The sequence below is a fragment of the Mandrillus leucophaeus genome, unplaced genomic scaffold (assembly GCF_000951045.1).
Source record: "Mandrillus leucophaeus isolate KB7577 unplaced genomic scaffold, Mleu.le_1.0 Scaffold949, whole genome shotgun sequence".
NCBI classification, from domain to species: Eukaryota; Metazoa; Chordata; class Mammalia; order Primates; family Cercopithecidae; genus Mandrillus; species Mandrillus leucophaeus.
Genome location: NW_012110352.1, coordinates 243,261 through 266,500, shown reverse-complemented (window position 1 = coordinate 266,500; position 23,240 = coordinate 243,261). Strand labels below are relative to the sequence as shown.

The 23,240-nt window shown below is 45.0% G+C and overlaps 1 protein-coding gene across 1 annotated transcript in view; it reads left to right on the top strand.

The window, feature by feature from the left end:
* FRMPD3 (FERM and PDZ domain containing 3) overlaps nt 1-23,240 on the top strand; it is an 82,056-nt gene that overhangs the window by 22,510 nt on the left and 36,306 nt on the right. Inside the window, exons 6-13 of the mRNA XM_011970442.1 lie at nt 825-929; nt 5,133-5,240; nt 7,870-8,001; nt 9,458-9,577; nt 15,274-15,410; nt 15,744-15,870; nt 18,138-18,227; nt 19,915-20,094. Of these exons, the coding sequence (XP_011825832.1) occupies nt 825-929; nt 5,133-5,240; nt 7,870-8,001; nt 9,458-9,577; nt 15,274-15,410; nt 15,744-15,870; nt 18,138-18,227; nt 19,915-20,094 (999 nt within the window). The remainder of the gene's footprint in view (nt 1-824; nt 930-5,132; nt 5,241-7,869; nt 8,002-9,457; nt 9,578-15,273; nt 15,411-15,743; nt 15,871-18,137; nt 18,228-19,914; nt 20,095-23,240) is intronic.

Sequence of the window (23,240 nt, the reverse complement as noted above, 5' to 3'; positions counted from 1 at the left end):
AAAAATACAAAATTAGCTGGGTGTGGTGGCACATGCCTGTAATCCCAGCTACTCAGGAGGCAAGGCTGGAGAGTCACTTGAACCCAGGAAGTGGAGGTTGCGGTGAGCCGAGATTGCGCCATCTTGTCAACATCCAGCCTGGGTGACAAGAGTGAAACTCTGTCTCAAAAAAAAAATTTAAAAAAAAATACAAGCCTGGCTGATTTTGGGGGCATTTCTTACAGAATTGGATAAACAAAGTGGTGCCGAGCCCAAAACTAGAAAGCCAGGAGACTTGGGTTAAATCTGTCACATCTCTATTCCCCAATAGTGTAGTAACTGTGGAAAAATCCTTTTGGAGTGCTAGGTCTCCTTTCTCCCACATCTAAAACAGTATTTATTATGCAACTCCTTCCTAGGGGCAGGGCATGTCTGTGAGATGAATAAGATCATTTCTGTAAATTCTTTGGGATGCTTATATTCAGATGTAATAAAAAAAAAAGACATCTTTTAGGTCTATCTCACATTAAGAAAACCAAATATATAAAAACTCAATGTATGTTATTACTAAAGAACTTTTGCAAACTCACCTAGGCCTAGAATATTAATAGTGGGGTTCAATCTACCCAAATTCAATTCATGCCCAGCTGTTTCAGAACACACCAATTATACAGGGAAGCATTTAGCACATTGCCTTGCACCTCGTAGGGAATCAATATTTATTTATTGACTCCTTGATCAGTAATGCAAAGTGTACCTGTACTGGGACATCTTAACTCTGACGTGACAAAGGTTAGGCTTTCCCTAGATATGGAGAACTCACCATCTCTCTGTTCTTTTTCCAGTCCCCCAAATCTGCTTTCATCAGTGCTGCGAAGAAGGCCAAGCTGAGGTCCAATCCTGTGAAGGTTCGATTTTCTGAACAGGTGGCAGTTGGAGAAACAGATGCAGTAAGTATAGCTTTGGCTCCATCTCCTCAGCCCCTGGCCATAATCTGCCTGGCTGTCAAGCTCTTGCTCTGGGGCTACTTATAGTGGACAGCTTTCCCAGTGGATTAGAGTGGGAGCGTCCAGGTGCTGGAGGGGGGAAAGTGGTAAGTGAAGAGGGATATGTGACATCCAGACAGGCCCCAGGTATTGTGGGGAGAAGGAATATATATATTGATTCGCTCAAGATCCTTCTGATGCTTAGAGAAATTTCCATCCCTAACACAGTAGCTTACACTCAGAGCAAGTGCTCCATAAACATCTTTTGCTACTTGATAGAAACAAGAAGGAAGTAGTGGCTTCTTGAAGACGCAGGGAATGAGTGGCTGGTGAAATTGAGCTCTCTTCACATTTAAGTGATCTTGCAACTCCACATCTTGACTGGAAAAGGCCATGCAGTGATGAGTGAAGTTACCTAAGGGAAATGATACAGACTCTCATTAAGTCACCAAGTTTTTATTAGGCACCTGCTATGTTCTTAGCACTAGAGGGGAAGCAAAATAAATACCTGTTGCCTGCTACCAGATACCTCTCAGTGATGTTGAGGGGGACAAGTGGTTCAGATTAAGACAATACAAAATCTGCTACTGGGTGGTATTGTTTCAAAGGACAGGTAATATTTGACAGCCCATGCCATGCAGCTGCCAATTTGGGGAGTCTTGGCCAGCCACAGTGTTTCTCATTGCTTCGGGAGGTTTACATGCAATGAACTGTCGGCTCCAGATGTGCAAATGAGAAGAGGCAGGTGAAGAGCAGAAAAGAAGTGTGTTAAGCAGTCATGCATTCTGGCTGAGTTCCTCAGGAATCTGCAGAAGTTAGTAATATCCCAGTGGGGACGGAGGGGATAGCTAGAGCTAACAGGCACTTGTGTGCTTTTGATAGCTGTGATGGGCAGATCTATCTGGAGGCCCTTGGCATTTATGTGCTGAGGCACAGCCACAGTTGTCGGGAGAAGATAGCAGGCCCAGACAGAGCAGGGAAATCAGCAGGGTGCCAGGCACTTCTATATTATTTGAGGTAGAGTTAGTGAGAAGAAGAGATGGAGGACACAGGTGTCTTCCGTCTCCATTTCCCTGACTCTCATTCCCAAACTCAGCCTATGCCCTCCTCCATCTCTGCATGAGGAAGGCTGGCAAACCCAGGGGACTACAAGACCCCACTGGGCAAGCTGTCTGAATAATTGATGGTTGGGATCTGTGTCAATCCTAGAAGAAAAGGTTTAAGAGAAGTGATAATTGGTGAGCAGAGGGGAAAAGGAGTAATATGGAGCCCCTGCAAATCAGGGTGAAATAGACCCCAAGGTCCAAGTAACCAGGAGGATATTTGTGTCCTGAGTGCTTGAAAATGCAGAGGACGTATGACTTGGATTTGGGAAGTATGAACAGGCGCATCCTATCCCATCTCAACATTGCAGAGTAATCCGTCAAGGGCAGGCCACCCAGTGAAGAACTCCTTCCCTTCCTCCCCACTCCCCTCCCCTCTCGTCTCTTCCTCTCCCTTCTACTTCCCCTTCTCCACTTTCTCCTTCCTCCACCATGATTCCCCTCTCCATACCTCACAGCTAGGCTACAGGCACAGCTAGGTTATAAGCATAACGATGCCCCCACTCCAGTCTAATCTGAATGCAAATGCCACAGAGTAGCTAGGACCCACCTAGAGTTACTTCTTTCTCAGTCAGGCCACCAGGCATAGTGTGAGGCTCTTGTCTGGGTGAGAGATAGACATCAATCTTCCAACTCTTGCTGCACTCGTGAAATTACCTGATGTCACAACAGCACCCTCCTCCATGCTGCCGCCAGTATGGACCATAGCAGCCTCATCACAGGTAGGGACCTGGGGGAGTCCAGGCCCAGGTGACTCCAGGCTCTCCTATCAACCCTTTCCTTTTGTGTCCCAAGGCTTTATTAAGCAGCCAGAGCAAAAATAAATCCTGTGGGCATTCCTTGCCAACTCTATTTTTAAGCAAATTCAATTAAGTAATTATCTGAGTCCGACCCAGTGTGCTAAATAAAACCTGCCACCGCTGGGATCTGGGGCCTCTGGGCCTGGCAGGAGCAAGGCATCTCAAGATCAGGGAGGGAAGCAGGGAGTCACACTCTTCCAATTTTATATACCATCATTTCCCACCTTGGCTTGACCACAGCCAAGCTTATCTCTTGGCTCCTCACCACCATCAACCATACCCCAACCCAGGAGGATTTGCTTGTTCCTCTTCCCATGCTTTGTCCATGATCCATGACAGTCTCTAGGTCTGGACTGTTCTCATCTGGCTTCTCAAATCATCCACACCCACTGTCTCCTTCAAAATCAAAATCCAATTTGCTTTAAGTAGGAAACTTTAGCCATGTTATACCTGTTGGTTTGATAATATGTGTGTGTGCCAAGTCACTACAACAAGAATTTAAGACTGGACTTAAATCTCCTGTAGCTCTCATAGAGACTTAGCATAGTGCTGGGCATACAGTAGAGGCTCAGTGAATGCCCAGTGAATTAAGGAATCTGGTTATCTCTGCAGCTTTTCCATTCCTGTAGAACTGATGATGATGTTGGCCCAGGGAAACGGTTGGGATGAGAGTGATCATTCAATAAGTGCACATCAAGCACCTACTGCCCATTCATTCAGCAGCCATTTATTGTGCACCAAATGTGTGCCAGGAACTTTGTTTAGTGTTGGGACTACAAAGATAAATAGGACATGGTCTTTGTGTTCTCATTTCACCATTTGATTGTGAAAGACAAATATCCTTCAAAAATATGATAAAGGTGAGTTTCGGCAACATAGCGAGACCCTGTCTCTACAAAAAGTAAAAAAATTAGCTAGGTGTAGTGGCACATGCCTGTCGTCCTAGTTATTTGGGAGGCTGAGGTAGGAGGATCACTTGAGCCCAGGGGTTTGAGGCTGCAGTGAGCTGTGATTGCACCACTGCACTCCAGCCTAGGCGATAGAGCGAGACCCTGTCTCAACAAAACAAAACAAAACAAAACAAAATACGGTAAGAGCATTGTGAGAAGTGTGCATAAATTGCTATAGGAATGCATGGAAGGATCAGGTCCAAGTATTTGATGATATTAGACCAAGGCTTTACAGAATACATATTTGAGCTGGGTTTTGAAGGATAAATAGGAGTTTGCCAAAGAGGAAAAGAGAAAGGCAGGGGGAACAGCTTTTCTTTCTTTCTTTCTTTTAGAGTCCTCAGAGAAAGAGAACAGCCTTTATTTAGTGAATTTTTATTAAGAATGTCTCAATCGGAGTCAGTACCGCCCACTCCTAGAGATCTTTTGAAAATGTCTGAGGGCCAGGCATGGTGACTATCACCTGTAATCCCAGCTGGTACTAGAGAGGCTGAGGCAGGAGGATCGCTTGAACTCAGGAGGCAGATGTTGCAGTGAGCCGAGATCACACCACTGCACTCCAGCCTGGGCGACAAAGTGAGACTCCGTCTCAAAAAAAGAAAAAGGAAAGTAAAAAAAAAAAAAAGAAAAAAGAAAAAAAAAAAGAAAGAAAGAAAATGTCTGAGGGTGTTTCAGGTCATCCCAATGCTTTGGTGTGCTACTGGCACTTCATGTCTCAGGGTGGATTGTGCAGGGAGTGGGACGGTCCCTGAATAATGAAGAATCATCGGAGGTATGGAGGTGTGAAAGAGGCGTGGGTACTAGGAATAGGCAGGGGCCAGGTCAGAAAGGGCCTAGGGCAGGGAAAAGGCAGAGCAAAGGTCTTGACAGGACATGATCTTGGCTTGTGAAGAGCCTCAGGGAAAGGGAGGTATCAGGAGATAAGATCAGTCTAGAAGCTTTGTAGCAGGTGTTTAAAAAATGTCAGAGATAAGATCAGGTGGGTGAGATAGACTCCAAAGGAGGCCTCTCATCAGCCCTTCAGGGGATGTGTAGTGATCCCTATGCTCTGATCTGTGGAGGTTTGAGCTACAGTAGAATGTGGGTGCTCCATGATGTCAAATGGAGGCGAGCTTTTGATATGGCTCAGTGTCTTGTTGGGGAATTTGGTTCTGGTCCCCATGTATTATCGATCTGCTCTTTCCTCTGTCTCTGTCCTCCTACACCTTTGGCTCTCTGTCTCCATCCCTTTTCTCCTTTTTCACACCCTTCCTCTGGCTTCCTACCTCCTTTTAAATGAGCCCCTCTCCTTGTCCTTTCCCTGCTTGTTCACAGAAAATGATGAAGAAAGAAGCTCTCCTCCTCATCCCCAACGTCCTGAAGGTTTTCTTAGAAAATGGGCAGATCAAGTCATTCACATTTGATGGTCGGACCACTGTTAAGGTACATACAGTCTCCTCCCCTGGCCAGCATTGCCCTCTCCAGAGTACACGCGGTTGTGTATCCTGTGTTCCTCTGAGTCTGCACATAGCTGCTTGCCACTGGAGTAAGGTGGCCTTTAAGTTCTGGATGCTTGTTAGCACAAGGCTGCAAAAATGCAGATGAGAGTGGTGGTAGAAGTTTGCATGCCCAACTGTGTGCTGGTAGTTGTTAAACCGTGTGTGTGCACTTACACTTGTGAACTGCTTTGTGTTTGTGTTACATGGGGTCCTTCAGGACTCTTAAGAACTAAGGAATATGAAGATCATTAAGCCATTTATAAAGCAATAGTGATTTATATTGATACAATAACACCTACACAAGTTTATGCATAGAAATCAACACAGTCTCTTGGGAGATTAGCTTAGCTATGCCTTGCCTTTTAAATAACAGCCTGATCTCAAGCACTGAACCAAGATTTGAAATGTCCAGCCACAGCCCCTTTGGCTATTCTTTTCACAGGAAGAGCAATTACTGAACTGTGATTCTTAACAGCTCAGCCAGGTGTCAGAAAGTCCTAGTGACTTTTCTCTAATCCTTAGGAATATAAGTGATGATATGATTCACCCCCAGATTCAACTCTGCTCTGGGACAGAAATATCCATTCCTGCATCTTCTGGACTCTCTCCAGAAAAAGAATGCCATCCCCAGAATGAGTATTTTAATGCAACTAATGCTGCCCAAACTGCTGGGCAGCTACAGCGCCTGCCCAGAAAACCTAACTTGGTCCACAGGTACCCTGAGGTTCCCATACTGGGACCAAGGCAATCCTATAAGTAAGGAAATTCTTGGGCCAGCAAACGTTTGCTAAGAGGAGTTATCAGGTACTCAGAATGGGTCTTGCCAGTGATTTTCAACCAGGATTGGTGCTTCCCACTCTTAGAGAGCTTTTGGAAATGTCTAAAGGTGTTTTAGGTCATCCCAATGATTTGGTGTGCTACTGGCATTTTGTGTTTTAGGGTCAGAGATGCTAAGTGCTCTGCAGGGAGGGGGACAGTCCCTGAATGGAGAAGTTTTTTGAAAGGCTTAGGCCTAGGTGGGTCCCCCAGGGGACCTAGGACCAAAACATACTACTTAGGGTGCCATAGAATGTTCTTTTGGCTATTGAAAGGGGCATGGGAGGGGGCATTGAAACAGAACTAGACCACCCAGAAGGTGCCCAAATGTGCCTTCTCCAGATGTGAATATCGCTTTGTGTCAGAATTCTCCTTGGTGGTTTATTCGTGGCTTGGTATGTCCATTGTGGACTCTGTCTCCATACTGGAGGGTTTAGTGCCCTCTCTTTCCCCTTGGAGGCTTCTCTGAAGTTCTCCCACCTCACATCATCAGTGCCATTGTGGCTTCCAGGTAGCCCTAGCCTTCCAAGACAGCAGTGTTCCCCTCGCTTGTGATCTCAATCTAACTCCAGGAAGGGTGTGCTGGCGACTTATTGGAGCTTTGACAGGCTGCCAAGCCACTTGTCCCAGAGAGGTACCTGGGTGAATTGACAGCCTGGCACAGGGGCTGTTACACTTGTAACACCAGTTGGCAATCACCGGATTGGCTGTCCACAATCCCAGTGCAGCCAAACTGCAAAGAAAACCTCATCTGTCCCTGACAGAGCTCCAGCAACACTGGCGCCTCTGTGACTACTTGGACAACACAAAGAGATGCTCTCAAGTACCCACCAATTTCCAGCCTAACATTTGAATAACTGAACGTCTTTCAGTGTTCATTAAGGAGCTTGTTTGGCAACTGCAGTTGTAAGGATGTTTCATATTCCCAAGCTTGATTCTTTCCAGCCTTTGGGGGCTGAGAGATGCTGACTCCATGAACACAAACATTGGAGCCCAGTGTATAAGCCAAAGTCACAGCAAATCAGTGGCAGAAGTCTCAAAACTGATATTTGTGCAGCCCCTACTGATGTGTTTCCAGACACCCTAATATTAAAAGTAGGGCAGCAGAGCAGACGGAACCCAGAAGTAGTCAGATTTATGACTGTACACAAAACACATGACATAGTTCCTCTGCGTGGATACATTTTTCAAGTTGCTAAATTGATCATCTATAAAATCCAGTTATGGTCAAAAGTGAACATTTTGCCAGTAACTCAAGTCACTTGATTTAGATTATGAATCCAGAAATAGTATACTTTTTAATCATATAAAAGTCACTTTTGCTTTTATTCATTCCTAAGAGTTGACAGACAATCCCAAGTGGATCTTCTGACTTATAAGAGAAGGTGAAGGGAGAACCAACACAGTGCCTGGCACTTAGTAAGCATTTAAAAGATAATGTGTTGAGTGGAAGGAAAGAGGTAGGGAGGGAGAGACGTGACCTTCTTTTGCCATATGCCTGGCCAGGTGAAATTCAGAAACACCTACCTCTAACCCCCTGCACCTCTCCCCAGGGCCCAGGCCTCTGAGCAGCACTCATGGATCACTTTACTCATTGTGGATCACAGACTCTGGGCTACCATAAAGGCCAGTGTTGCAGACTTCTACCCAGGACTATATTTCTTTTCTTGGTGTTTAATCCCCCCTCCCATGTTGGTGCTTAGAATAGCTTAGGGCCAGAACCAATCTCCCTCTCAAGGCTCTTTTCTGTCCCACAGGATGTGATGGTAACATTACAGGACCGCCTTTCCCTGAGGTACATTGAGCACTTTGCTCTTGTCCTTGAGTATGCCGGACCAGAACAGAATCACAAGTTTCTGCTTCTTCAGGACAAGCAACCCCTGGCTTATGTAAGTAACTCTTTTTTCCAGATAGCTTTGCATGTGGCCTCTAATAGAGAAGACCCAAGGCACTCACTGTCTGGAAAATTCATGATGCTATGCTCAGTCGGTTCCCAGAAGTCACAGTTCTCACCCAAAGCTGATATTATCCACCTCCAGAGGGCTTTTGGCAGTGGCCTTTGTGAGCTGAGAAGAGCATGAAGATCATTAGTCTTGGTCTCTAGGGGGAAGAGTATGGGGTGATTCACCGCATGCACCCAGAATGCTGAGATAAGAAGCAGTTGCAAGTCTCCTGTCTCCTGGAAACCCCACATGATAGATTTTTCTGCTTCCTGGGAGAAAACTTGGCCTTTTGCATGAAGGCTGTTATGGAAGGGTCAGGGAGTGGGCCCTACTCAGCCAATTCCCAACTCCCACTTATCCTAGGACAAGTGGGAGTTGGGAATTGGCTGAGTAGGGCCAAAAATAGGCAGCATGTCACCCACATCAATTTACAAGGTAGAGTAGGAAAAAGTATCCGGTCTTTCTAGCCCTCACCATATGGAAAAGGGCTGGGGAAATCCAGGATTGCTGGATAGCATTTCATCAACAATGAAGCACCAAGAAGTATCAGAGATACAATCAAAGCCAATCAGTACTATCAAGTAGGGTGGGACAGAGTTGGAGAGGAACAGTGGAGGAAATACCTTTTCAGAGCCTACATGAAAGCCAAACAAAACCCCAAATCAGACACAAAAAGATGAAAGGATTTTTGGAAAGAGAGATTCAAGTTTAGCTCTCAGCCAAATGCAATACAGAGACTCACTGGTGGGAAGGAAAGGTTGTGGGCATCCTGCCTGGAGGGAGGCCTAAGCACCTCCCTTAACCCCAAGCAACCCTTTGAATTCAGTTGGTCTGTTGTTGCAAATGGGATTTTAAACTTTTTTATTATGAAAACTTTCAAACATACACACAAGTAGGAAGAATATAGTATCATTAACCCTATTACCCATTCCCAGGTTCAACAATTATCAATATAGTGCCAAGATGTTTCATCTGTACCTTGAAATAATATTTTAAACCTTTGATTTACTCTAATCAGCAATTTACTCTGCTTGAGGCTGAGCCCCTCTGCAAGGTAAAGGCATGAATCCCACAGCAAGAAAAGAGCCTGAGCCATTGCCAGGAGCCCTCCTTTCCTGTCTAGTGTCTTGGGCTTTAGACCCATTGGTTGATAAAGGTCATGTCCTAGATAAGTGATTTGAAAATTCCTGTTATTTTGGGTCAGAAGTGTGGAAAAGACCTGACTCCTCACTACTTTCCTCTAAGGGTAATATTGGAATCAGCCAGGTGGGAGACAGAATAGGAAACAACAGCTTAGCTCTGCCCCAAGCCTCACCTTAAGGAGCCACTGAGCTGCCTGCCCAGCACCCCAGCCATTGATTCCAGATCTCTTTTCTTCTCGCCTTTCATCCCTGGAATTCAGGTGGTACAGCGGACACACTATCACGGAATGAAATGCCTCTTCCGAATAAGCTTCTTTCCCAAAGACCCTGTGGAGCTGCTGCGTCGGGATCCTGCTGCTTTTGAGTACCTGTACATCCAGGTAGAGTCTGGCTTGGGGATACACAGACAGACCAGTGGACAAAGAAGCAGGCAGGCTGTTCTGCCATCACAGTGAAGTAGCTATATAAGTTTTTCCAACCTCCAGGTAGCCCTGAAGGCCCTTTCCTTCCTTTTCTGCTACCACTGTAGGCCATGGCCAAGTTGACTGGCCTGGTTACCTGAGCTGGCTGTGGCTCAAAGTCCTGTCTATTTGTCCACTCAGATCTCATCAGTTTTCAGAAACAAGCAACCCCAGTAACTCTGGCATCCTCACAGGATCCAGTTTAACAAACCCATTTGGATTTCAACGAGTCCCAACCCCCAATACCTAGCTCCAGTATGAGATGATTCCCAATTCAGTTTATCCAGAAACATTTACTAGATACTTACTCTGGGTTAAGCCCTATGCTAGGTACTAGCAATCAGAAGTGAATGAAGAACTGTCCTGGCTCACTAAAGCTTATATGTGCGTGAATAAATATGACAGCAGTAGGGTGCAATGAAGATGAGGGCACTCAGGAAGCATTTTTCCAACTCTACACAAGAGAGATGGTGCAGGCTTCATGGAGGAAGTGATATATGCATGCTGTTAGCCTTGAAGAATGAGTGAGAGTTTGCTGTGTAGAGAGATGGAATGGAGGGGGCATATCTAAGCAAAGGGCCTTGCATTTACAAAGCCATGGTGGCATGAAACAGCATGGGATCATGAGAGAACCATGAGTGATTTTTTTATGGCTAGAGTACAGGATGTGAGGTAAGGGGGAGTAGGGAATAAAATTGGAGAGACAGGAAGCGGTGGTCAAAGGCTTTTGGTAGGCCAAGGCAAGTATAGACTTTATGATTGAGGCTGGGCAGCGGTTCTTAAAGTGTGGCTATTATAGGTTCTTTGCAATTTCATGCTTCCTGGAGTTGTAGCATCAACATCAACTGGGAACTTGTTAGAAATGCAAATTCTTAGGCCCCAGCCCAGTCCTACTGAGTCAGAAACTCTGGAGGCAGAATTCAGTACTCTGTGTTTTGACAAGCCTTCCAGGGGATTCTGATGCCCAGAAGACTTTGAGAACCTCTGATTTATGATGGTGGTTTTAACCTTAGATGCACCTTAAAATTATCTGGGAGGCTTTGGGAAAAATGCTGTGCCCCATCCAAGAATAGTTGAATCAAAATCTATGGGAGTGGGGTCCAAACACTGGTGTTTTTTTAAATTCCTCAAGTGATCCTAATGTGCAGCCAAAGTAAAGAAATTCTGCAGGAGGGTAGGAGAGCAGAAATGATTAAAAGAGAATAGCCTGGTCAGATGAGCAATTTCAAAAGACCACACAGTGCTAAGGAAGTACACCAGCTAGGGAGCAGTGGCAGTTATCCAGAAGAAATGACAAGGGCTGGAACCAGGGCCATGATGAAGGAGGGGGGATGGGTTTCAAGAGAGATTTAAAGGGTAGAATGGATAGGCTTTAACTTAACGAGTGTCTTGTAGAGGTGGTATCATTCCCCAAGTTAGAGAATACAGGCAATGGAATGGGTTTAGGGAAAAGATGAGTTCATTTTGGGAAATGTTGAGTTTTAGGTGCCCATAGGACATACAACAGCACTTACTGAGAGAAAAAAAAACTCAAAGCTTCATCTGTCTCTGATGGTGATACCCAGGGAGGTGCTATGAGACATTGTCGTTGTCCTTTTTGACTGTTCTGACAACCTAAAATGTTAGGAATATTTCCCAAACAGCCTCAGGTTCATTTACCAACCTTCCAGGAGGCAATGAGTTGTGGTTGCTCTGTGAATTTTATAAGTTTAGTTCTCTTTTTTTTTTTTTTTTTTGCCCTGAATTTCTTAATTCAAGCTTCCAAGGATTACTTTGGTTTCAATATTTTAGAATTTAGTGACAAGATCATGTCCATCCTATCCTTCTGTTTCATGATGATATGGATTTCAGTTGTATTCTTTCTTGTTTACATGTAACAGCTTTATTGAGGTCTAACTGACAAATGATAAACCGTACATGTTTAAAGTACACAATACCATACGTTTTGACCTGTGTTTATACCCATGAAACCATTACCACAATCAAAATATTGAACATATCCAACACCCCCAAAAGTTTATTCAAGCCACTTTGTAATTCACCCCTCCCAGTTCTAGGCTACCACTGACCTGCTTTCTGTCACTATAGATTAGTTTGCAGTTTTTAGAGTTATATAGAAATGAGATCATATGGTATGTACACTTATTTTGATCTGACTTATTTGGCTCAGCATACTGATTTTGAGATCCATCTATGTTGTTGCATGTATCAATATTTCATTCATTTTTATTGTCAAGTAGTATTTCATAGTATGGATGTTCCAGAATGTGTTTATTGATTCACCTGTTGATGAACATTTGGGTTGTTTCCAGGTTTTAGTTATTACAATAAAGCTTCTATGAACATTCATGTGCCAGTCTTTGTATGGACATATGCCTTCTTTTCTTTGGGGTAAACACTTAGGAGTGGAATGGTCTGAGCATATGGTAGATCTATCTTTCTTTAATTTTGTGAAGAAACTGCAATACTGTTTTCAAATGTAGTTGTACCATCTTTCATTCTCACCAGCCATGTATGAGAATTTCAGTTTCTTACATCCTTATCAGCACTTGGTATTTTCAGTATTCTTTTTTTACTTTAGTCATTGCAGTAGTGCATAGTGGCATCCCATTGTGATTTTCATTTGCATTGTCCTAACAACTAATGATGTTGAGCATCTTTTCATGTGTTTATTTGATGTCATGCATCTTCTTGGGTGAAGTGTCTGTTTAGATCCTTGCTCGCTTTTTTATTGGGTTGTTTGTTTTCTTATTGAGTTTTGAGAGTTCTTTAGATATTCTGGATACAAGCTGTTTGTTAGATACATTATTTGTAATTATTTTCTTCCAGTGTGTAGCTTGCCTTTTCAGTCTCTAAACAATGTCTTTCACAGAGCAAATGTGTGAATTTTGATGAAGTCCAATTTGCTAATTTGTTCTTTTATGGACAGTGCTTTTGGTGTCATATCTAAAAAAATCTTTGTCTAACCCAAGGTTACAAGAATTTTCCCCTATTTTTTTCTAGATGTTTTATCATTTACAGTTTTATATTTAGGCCTATGATCCATTTGAATTAACTTTTGTATGTGGTGCAAGGTATCCATCAGAGTTTCATGGTTTTATTTTTTTATTTTTTGCATATGGATATCCAATTGTTCTAGCACCTTTTGTTGAAAAGGCTATCCTTCCTCCACTGAATTGCCTTTGTACTTTTGTCAAAAATCTGTTGTCTGTATATATAGATCTATTCCTGTACTCTCTATTCTGATCTGTTGATCTACTTGTCTGTCCTTATGTCAACATCATACTCTTGATTATTGGAGCTTTATAATAATTCTTGAAATCAGGAAGTAATTGTTCTCCAACTTTGTTCTTTTTCAAAGTCGGTTTGGCTATTATAGGTCCTTTGCATTTTCATGTGAATTTTAGAATCACCTTGATAATTTCTATCAAAACCTGCTGTGATTTGAATTGGGATTGTGTTGAAACTATAGATCAATTTGGGGACAATTGACATCCTAACAATATTGAGCCTTCCCATCCCTGAACACAATATTTCTACATTTAATTATATCTTCTATAATTTTTCTCAGCAGTATTTTGTAGTTTTCAGTATATAGGTCTTTCACATGTTTTGTTAGATTTGTTCGTAATTATTTCGTTGTTTCTTTTTAATTCCAAATTTCAATTATTTCTTGCTAGCATACACAAATACAATTGGGGTTGGGCATGTTGGCTCACGCCTGTAATTGGGAGGCTGAAACAGGAAGATCACTTGAGCTCAGGAATTCAAGACCAGTCTGGGCAACATAGTGAGATCCCATCTCTATACAAAAAGATTTATTTTAAAGAGAATAGAAATACAATTGATTTTTGTGTATTGATTTTATATCCTGAAACCTTGGTAAACTCACTACATTTGGCCCTTCATATCTATAGTTTCCATATTTGTGGGTTTTGAAAATATTCAAAAAACAATAAAAATAACAGTACAGTAATAAAAAATACAAAATGTAAAAATACAACATAATAACTATTTACATAGCATTTTTGTTTTAGTTTAGTTTATTTTGAGACAGAGTCTCGCTCTGTCACCCAGGCTGGAGTGCAGTGCCATGATCTCGGCTCACTGCAACCTCCACTTCCCAGGTTCAAACAATTCTCCTGCCTCAGCTTCCCAAGTAGCTGGGACTATAGACATGCACCCCACGCCCAGCTAATTTTTGTATTTTTAAATAGAGACAGGGTTTCACCATGTTGGCCAGGCTGGTCTCAAACTCCTGACCTCAAGTGATTCACCTGCCTCAGCCTCCCAAAGTGCTGAGATTTCAGGCGCGAGCCACAGCATCTGGCCTACATAGCACTATAGCACTTTTTTTTTTTTTTTTTTTTTTTTGAGATAGAGTTTCACTCTCGGCTCAGTGGAACCTCCACCTCCTGAGTTCAAGTGATTCTCCTGCCTCAGCCTCTCAAGTAGCTGGGATTACAGGTGCCCACCTCCATGCCCAGCTAATTTTTGTATTTTTAGTAGAGACGGGGTTTCACCATGTTGTCTAGGCTGGTCTTGAACTCCTGATCTCAGGTGATCCACCAGTCTGCGCCTCCCAAAGTGCTATGATTACAGGCATGAGCCATCGCACCTGGCCTTATATAACATTTTAATTATATTAGGCATTATAAGTAATCTAGAGGTGATAGAGGTATACAGGAGGATTTGCATAGGATACATGCAAATACTACAGCATTTTATATAAAGGACTTGAGCATCCACAAATTTCAGTATCCATGGGGGTCCTGGAAGAAATCCTCCATGGATACCAAGGGAAAACGGTAGTTGTAGTAGTTTTTTGTAGTAGATTCCACTGAATTTTCTACATAGATGATCATTGATGATGTATTCCTTTTCCACTCTCTCCTATATTATAGTGATATCACTGTGGCTCCCTAGTCCCTTAGTCCATACTGGCTCCACTTTAACAAAATGGGCGACTGGTCTAACCAAGGCTGACTCATTGGTAGCTGGGGCTGTGACCCTCAGGGTTTGGGGGTTGTCATACCCTTGGCCAGTAGTTCCTGGAGACCTCCTCTAGGATAGCAAAGGGAAGATTGACTCATCACCATGTTTGTCCTTCAGACACCAAGAAGCAGAATGCTCCCCCATCCCTGCAATTCAGCTCTCACCAGGGGCTTCTGGGCCAGGGCCCTGTGGAGAGTCCCTCCCAATATCTTTCTCCCCTTGTTTCCATCCGAGCTAGTAAAGGAGCCTTGTATGGCTTGAGGGTGAGTATAACCCCCACAAAAAAAAGTGGGAAAGTCTCTTATAAAAGGAGGAAAGAAAGGGAGTGGTGCCATGTCTCACTTCTGCAGTGAACTGGACTGTCTGCTTGTACCTTGCCATTGCGTGCCCCTGTCACTGAGAAGAAGGCTATCTAGTATCTGCTGAATGAAGTGAACAGTGTCTCTGAGACCTGAGACTCCTCTGTTGTCTCTTCTCCAAGGGGAGCTCCTTCCTCTGTCCCTTGATCTAGCATGCCTTACTGATACTATGAGTATTGTCTGGGATGTAAGGGAGTAGATCAGGGGGTGGGGAAGGAATGTCTCCTTCAACCGATAGATTTGGACTGCCCTCTCTCACAGAGTCGGAATGATGTTATTCGAGAACGCTTTGGAATGGATCCCAAGCCAGAGATGCTTTTGGGCCTTGCTGCGCTCCACATCTATATCACTGTCTCGGCCACTCGACCTAGTCAGAAGATCTCGCTCAAGAATGTGGAGTGAGTTGTGCTGGGGCCCTTTGGAATGAGGGGCGAATAGTTGCGTAGGGAAAAGGTACACTGGTTGAGCTATGCTATGCTTTTCAGAAATGTAGGGCATAGGATGCGAGTGAGAATTGGAGTCCCTCACATCTAGACTATGAAGCCCTAGAGCTACAGCTTCTACTAGGGATCTATGGCTAATGTTATTTTCCCATCCCTGTCCCTTTTTCTTTCTCCTAGTCTCTATTCCTCCATCTCTACCTCTCAGATTCAGTCAGTTTCTGTCTTACCATCTTCTCTCTGTCCCACTTTGCCTCTCTCACTAATCTCTTACTTTTCTTCTGCTTTTAGGAAGGAATGGGGCCTGGAACCCTTTCTTCCCCCCTCCCTCCTGCAGGGCATCAAAGAGAAGAACCTCCGGAAATCTCTGTCTCAGCAACTGAAGGCTCACCAAACACATCCTTCCTGCGGCACCAAGGTATCCAGAGTAGGCCACTGGACATGGTGCTCCAGGCACTACTGGCCACAGGGAGATCCTGGGTGGTTTCCCAGCAGAGTCTGGTCCTCTAGGGATCCTCTAGACCACTGCTTTTGACTCAGGTGCACATACGGCTTGGCCAGGTGTGGGGGCAGTTGTGGAGAGGAGTCTTCCCCAAGCCTGAGCATCCCAAAGAGACAGCTGAGTGACACATCACTGAGAGAGCTCAGGGTCCTCAAAGCAAAGGGGCCAAGATGCAGGAGCTAATTCTCAGGCCCTTTCACCAATTAGTCAGTGCTGATTGAGCATGTATCGTGTGGAAAGCACTGGACCCTAGGGAGGCACATGTTTTCCATGGAAATGACTAGGCTGGTGTGGTGGCTCATGCCTGTAATCCCAGCGCTTTGGGAGGCCAAAGCAGGAGGATCGCTTGAGCCCAGGAGTTTGAGACCAGTCTGGGCAACATAGTGAGACAGCGTCTTTACTTTAAAAATAATAATAATAATAACAATAAAAGTTAAAAAAAAGAAATGTACTTTTGTACCTCTAATTCATCAGTCTTAGGATGTGGAATTCTGGGAGACAAAACCCCAGCCCAAGGGGAAGGGGGAGAGTAGGGGGCACAAGACCTGTCCTGGAGAATGGGTCACTGGGTAGAATGGCGAGGGATCAGGTTACTGCCTTCACTTTCTGGTGCTCTGAGAGACTCCCATTGTCTACTTTCCCAAGCCCTGCAGCAGCTTCTCAGCTTTGTAAGATTCAATCTGCCTGTGCTTCCTGCCCAAGAAGCAGAAGAGTGGTGAGACGCACTAGAATCAGCATGCAGATGTACACACGGGACGCAATCGCCCCCATACATTCCTCCCATTCCAGATTTCTTGCATTACCAACTAGCTTCTCTTTTAAGATGCAAATTTCCCTAGAGAGTTAAGCCATTCCCACCTTGCTGTGAATACTTAATCAGATTGTTTTCTTTTCAACTGAGAGTATCAGTGCTCACCACCATTTCCTCAGGTAACATTTTTTTCCGAGGAACCCCAGTGCTTGGGTTGGAAATATGAAGATGAAGAGGGCCTGGTCTTGGCCCCTGAGTCACGCACAGTCTAATGGGAAAACACATTAGTCAGTCCCAACACAGTGCATTAGGCACAGGTGCCCTAGAAGCACAGAGGAAGAATACTAAGCCTAGTCTGAGGGAGGTGGAAAAGGCCAGAGCTGGGTCTTGAAAGACAGATAAGTTTGTCTAGATGAATCCGTGGGCATGGGTCATGGGAGGAAGTGTTTCCCAGGCGGGGAGATCCATCTGTACAAAGGCCCAGAGATATGAGAAACCATGGTGCAAGGACAGAAATGCAAATCATTCAGCCTAAGCAAGTACAGAGAATGCAAGCTGTGTGCAAGGGGTGAAGGTAGGGTGAAGAGAAGAGGCCAGAGAGGTTGGCAGGAGCCAGTTCATGGAGGGCCTTGTGTGCCAAGGAAAGAGGTTGTACTTCGTTCTCAAGGCAGCTGGGAGCCATTGAAGGGTTTAAAGCAGGAAGCTGATGTGATTAAACTTAAGTTTTAGGATGCTCCCTCTAACAGTGTGTGGAGGCACTTGAGGGAAAGAGGGAAACGAGTGTTAGTCCTGAAGGTAACCTGGCTGTCACCCTGCCACAGGTGGGAATGTCAAGGCAATGACTGGCTAGAGAAGAGGGATGGATAGATTGGAAAAGGAGCTAGGGGGTAAGTATCCAGATGATCTGGTAACTGGTGGCCCTCACATGAGACGATTAAGGAGTCCAGTGTGACTCACAGGTTTCTGGCTCGATTGCCCAGGGGATGCTGATAGAGACCAGGAATGCCTGAAGTGCAGGCTTGGGACTTAGGAGTGCTTAGTATGAAAGGTATTGAGTGGGACCCCCAGCTGGGGAATGACCAGCATCTATGTGACTCTAGGGGTCTGAAAGATCTCAGGAGAGAGGTATGGATTAGGTGGAGCATCAGTTAGTTGTAATTAAACCAAAAACAAAATGAGTAAGCTGCATACTTTAGGAATGAAGATCAGGAGGTAGGACAAGACTTTAGAAAGGGAGATGAGATACTAGAGGGAAGAGCTCTCCAAACTAGAACCTTGCTGCTGTTTTATGAAGGGTGTCTTCACATCTCCACAGTGTCACTTGCTGACAGGTGCCTGTCCTAGGATGTTGAGACTCCTCATTGAGAACATGAGTGTTTGCTTTTCCTGTGCTCCTCAGGCTTCTCATATTTCTGGATGGGTTTTTCCACAGGGCTCTGCAATTCAGGCAAAGCTCCAGTATCTACGAATTCTGAATGAACTTCCTACCTTCACAGGCGTTTTGTTCAACACTGTGGGCCTGGTCAGTGGGGCAGCATGGGGGGATGTGGGGAGGGAGCCCTTTGCTGGCTCTTGTCCTTGGGTGTGGGGGCAGGAAGGGCAAATATTTCTAAAGGCCTTCCTTCCTCTTCCTCCTCCTTCTGCCTCTCCCCTCCCTGGCCCTGCCTCTGCTAAAATGATACAGTGGGAAGAGATATTTGTTTTGAGTATCCCTCCATGACCTTTTTTTGTTCCTCTTCCTTGATATGGGGGCTCAGCATACTTTTTCCATAAAGGGCCAGATAGTAAATATTTTAGGCTTTACAGGCGGGCCACACTGGCAACTGTGGCAGCTACTCAGCCCTGCTGTCAGATTATGAAAGCAGCCACAGACAATGCATAAACAAATGGGTGTGGCTATGTGCCAGTAACTATTTATGGACACGAAAATTTGAATTTCATGTACTTTTCACATGTCACAAAACAGGCCTCTTCTGCTATTTTTCCCAACCATTAAAAAAGTCTAAAAACCATTGTTAGCTCCTGGGCCATAAAAAATAGGTGGTGGGTGGGATTTGGCCCATGGGCCATGGTTAGGCAACCCCTGCTCTATTTCATTTTTGTTCCATATACTCCCGCAGTCCCCTATCCTAGGTTTCCTGAGTCCTTCTACTTCTCCCCCTGCTTGCTCAGCACCTTTGCTGCAGGAACAAGACTCTGGGGCAGGGCACAGCTAGTCCCACCCTAAGACTATGCCCCAGGCTAGTTTAACCTGGTGAAAGGAAATTCAAATCACCTTGCTGATTGGATCCAGGTGCTTGTCTTGCTCCCAGGAGCACACTGTCAGCTAGTGTGGCACATCGGTGGAAAGTCACTTATCAAAGTGCCTATAGACAGACACAAGAGGTTCCTCAGGGTGATGCCAATACCAGGGAATGGGCCACCAGAGGACCCAGGCTTGATTGCTCCAAGGAGTCTGTCAAGACCTCTTAAGGGAATCCAGTCTTTCAGGCCGAGAGGTAGCCATTTACATACTGGGATTTGAAGAACACTGAAAGCCCACTGTCCCCTCCCACCTCCTTCATACACTGTCAAATCTTTCTTCCACCCACCTACCACTGCTAAAATTTCTATTGGCCATACCTGCTGGAGTGCCCATTAAAAGGTCAATCTCTGCTTAAGGAGGGAGGCTGCCATGAAGTATCCAATCAACCCTGAACACCTTAGGCAGAGTTCCTGTGCCAGTTTAGTTTTTGGCCTGGGTGAGAAGTGCAAGTCTGAGTGGCTGTTGGTGGGGGGAGGGTAAAGATCAGACACAGGATGCCGCCTTCTCAGGCAGAGCACTGAGTGCGGGCCTCAAATGGCCTGCAGCAACAAATGGAAAGTCCCTGGGGCTTGGTAGGGGAGGGTGCTCCAAAGGCCCCCAGACAAACCTCACCTACTTCACGATTTTGCTAGAGCCAGCCCTTCTGCCTGTGCACTTTACTCAACCTGCTGCTGAGGCTAAGGTGTTCATTTGGACCCATAATCTGGGGCTCTATCCCAGGAACCATTTTCTGTCCCAGACCATTTTCCCCTCCAGGTTGTCCTACTGTGGCACTAAGCCCCAGATATTTTCAGATCCTACCAGCAGCGTCCAATGCATGTTTTCTATTTCCTCCTTCTGCCTCCTCTCCCCACCTCCTCTACCCTTCTTTCTGTGAACGTTGCCTGCCATTCTTGGGCACCAGGATGAGAAGCAGTCGGCCACCACTCTCCTGGTGGGACCCCGTCATGGCATCAGCCATGTTATTGACCTCAAAACCAACCTCACCACTGTGCTGTCCGAGTTCAGCAAGATCAGCAAGATCCAGCTGTTCCGGGAGAACCAGGGTGTGGCCCGGGTGGAGACCAGCATCATGGATGCCAAGGTAAGCCCTGCTTTGAGGGTCTCCTTCTGTTCAGGAACAGGCCTTGGGAGTAGAGGAAGAAGTAAACTTGAGAAAGAGAATTTGAGTCTGTCAGGTGAGGTTCAGTAATTCTGAAGTGGTTCAACTCTGGGACTCTTTAGGCTAATCTTTCTATCTCTTCTCAGCCCTCAGGGACATGCCATTTTGACCAAATAATAAGGTCAGCCAGCACTAAGGAATGCTAGGGAGACAGTTCTTCAGCACAGGGCCGGGAAACTGGAGAACCTGGAGCTACCCCCAGGCCACTGCTTCTCATTTTTCTCATATCATAGCACACATAGAAAATTATATTCACAGGCCGGCATGGTGGCTCATGCCTATAATCCCAAGCTTTGGGAGGCCAACCAAGGTGGGCAGATAACTTGAGTCTAAGGAGTTTGAGACCAGCCTGGGCAACATAGTGAAACTCTGTCTCTACAAAAAAATACAAAACTTAGCTGGGCATGGTAGCACACACCTGTGGTCCCAGCTACTCAGGGGACTGAAGTGGGAGGATTGCCTGGGCCAGAGGGGTCAAGGCTGCAGTGAGCCGTGATTGCACCACTGCACTCCAGCCTGGGCAACAGAGTGAGATCCTGTCTCAAAAAAAAAAAAAAAAAGAAAAGAAAAGAAAGAAAGAAAAGAAAAGAAAATTATATTCATGTGGAACACTGGGGTAAATGGAGTAGCCCCAGAGACTCTGTCCACCCCAGGTTCTGCCTGGCTGCCCCAGAAACTATAGGAATGAATATCTTGGCCCATCTTTACCCATTCCATGTGCACACCAGTTAGGGGGCCCTGCCATAGGCACATGCAACTTGAGTCGTTGAAGAGCGGTTGTCTAAGCATGTGAACAGAACAGAGGGGGCCTGGGAAGAAGGGGAACATGCAGAGTCTTGTCCTTATTTCACCCCCAGAGTCCAGCCCTTCCAGAACCTCAGATTTATTCCCATAGATCCGCTCCTTCGGACTGGCAAGCAGCTGTCGCCTGTGCAAAGTCTGGCAGTCTTGGTCAGCCACCCCCTCCACAGCACTCCTGTTTGAATACCAGTGACCACTGTGGGTGGGGGGCAGGACTGCCTGCCAGCTGGCGGAAGCTCTTAGAGGAGTTGCAACTTTCCTTTCTTAAATGATTTCCCAGGGGGAGATATTGGTAGCAGATTAAGAGGTGGAGTGTTTGCTGTTTCTAAAACAGAAAATTATTTGCTTCATTTTTGTCTTTGTGAAACCCAGAAAGCTTTAATATGTTAATTTTTCCACCTGTGATTCACAGGATTCCCATTGGTTTAGGAACTGGCTTGGAGCCGATGTTTAATTGGCTTGTGGCTACCTCCTCAACCAATGGTTGCTGCCCTCCTCAGATGTTGTTGGGTAAAAAGCCAAATGGACTGGCAGAGAAGGGGGCAGGGAAGACAAGGCATGCAGGGAAGATGTGGCTTCCTGAGAAATAAAAGAGGTTTAAAATAGAGACACAGCTTTCCAACTGAGTCTTCTATGTTTTGAGTGATTCTCAACATTGACTACACAATAGAATTTCCTTAAGTGCTTTGAGAAAAAACCAGATGCCTGGGTCCTACTCTCAGAGATTATGATTTCATTGGTCATGGGTGAAGCCCAGGCATCAGGATTTATTTATTTTTTTCAGTTTCCTAGGTGATTGTGTAATGCAACCACTTTGAGAATGCACAGGCTTGAGACCTATATTACCAGAGCTCTGGGAGGAAACAGGCTGAACAGGGGATCAGTGGGTGTTGCCTGAGTGAGGAGCACTATGCTTATTTCTAGGAGTGATCCAGCCACAGTTGTAGGGAATGAATGCTGCCCTAGAGAGGCTACATTGTCATGGGGAGAGACTAGATTCACAAAGACACACGACCTGCCTTAAAAGCACAACATCAGAACATGTATAGAGCTCTGGAATCAGACAAGGCTCAAATGCCAGCTCTACTACTTCCTAGCTGTGTGACCTTCAGAAAGTGTCTTAACCTCTCTGAATCCTGATTCCCTCAACTGCAAAATGGAATGCCTATCTCAAAATGTTTTTGTCAGGATTATTATTGTTATTTTTAATTTTAGACATGGGGATCTTGCTATGTTGCCCAGGCTGGTCTTGAACCCGTGGGCTCAAGCAGTCCTCCCAAGTCGGCCTCCCAAAGTGCTGGGATTACAGGCATGAGCCACTGCACCTGGCCCATTGTATTAAATGCAAAAATGTACCTAAAATGTCTTAGCACACTGCCTGGCACACAGTAAGTACTCAATGAATGAGACCTGTTATTTTTTCAAAAGCAAAACATCAGTAAAGAAAAAGTAATATGAAGTAAATGTTGCAGACAAGTGTGATCTGGAATATGGAACAAAAGAACAGGAAGGAGTTAACCAGATCTGACTTCCCACAAGAGGGTGTTTTAAGCTGGATCTTGAAGTGATAGGCATGAATTAGCAGAGAGAAGTGGGATGTGTTCAAAGGCAAGGAGCAAGCACAGAAATAAGCAAGCCATATGTGCAGGTCGATAAGCATAGTTGCTTGGCTGGAGAGGAGAATAACGAGAAAAGAGATTGCAGAGATTGGGGGTGAGCAGAACAAGTTGGTTAAAAGCCTCAAAGGCCAGTCTGTGGAATTTAGATTCAATGTGGTAGAACAGTGAGAATCCACAGTAGGTCTTTGAGCAGAGGGGTGATTAAATAAAAGTTGATTTGGACCAGGGTGTAAGATGGGTGAGAGCAAAGCTAATGTGGAGCTAGGGCAGTGAGGAGGGGATCATGGCACTAGTCCAGGAGTGAAGGAACAAGGGCCTGTGCTGGAGGGACAGCAGTGGTAATGAGAAAAAAAGAGGAGATGTGAAACATGCGAAATCAGTAAGATGTGGGTGCATATTCTCCCCTGCATACCACTCTTGCACAGACAATGCACATGTCTTATTATTCCTAGCCCTTCTGCCTACTTCATGGGTCGCAAATACTCTGAAGAATGGTACTATGTGCCCAGCAGAAGCAAAATGGATGGTATTGTGGTGAAAGGAGAAAGGGAAGATTGAGGGAGAAAAAAAGATCAAGGTTTAGATTTGACTGTCATTTAGTATGAACTTGCTGTTGTTGGGAAGCATGCTAAACACAGAATTTTTTTT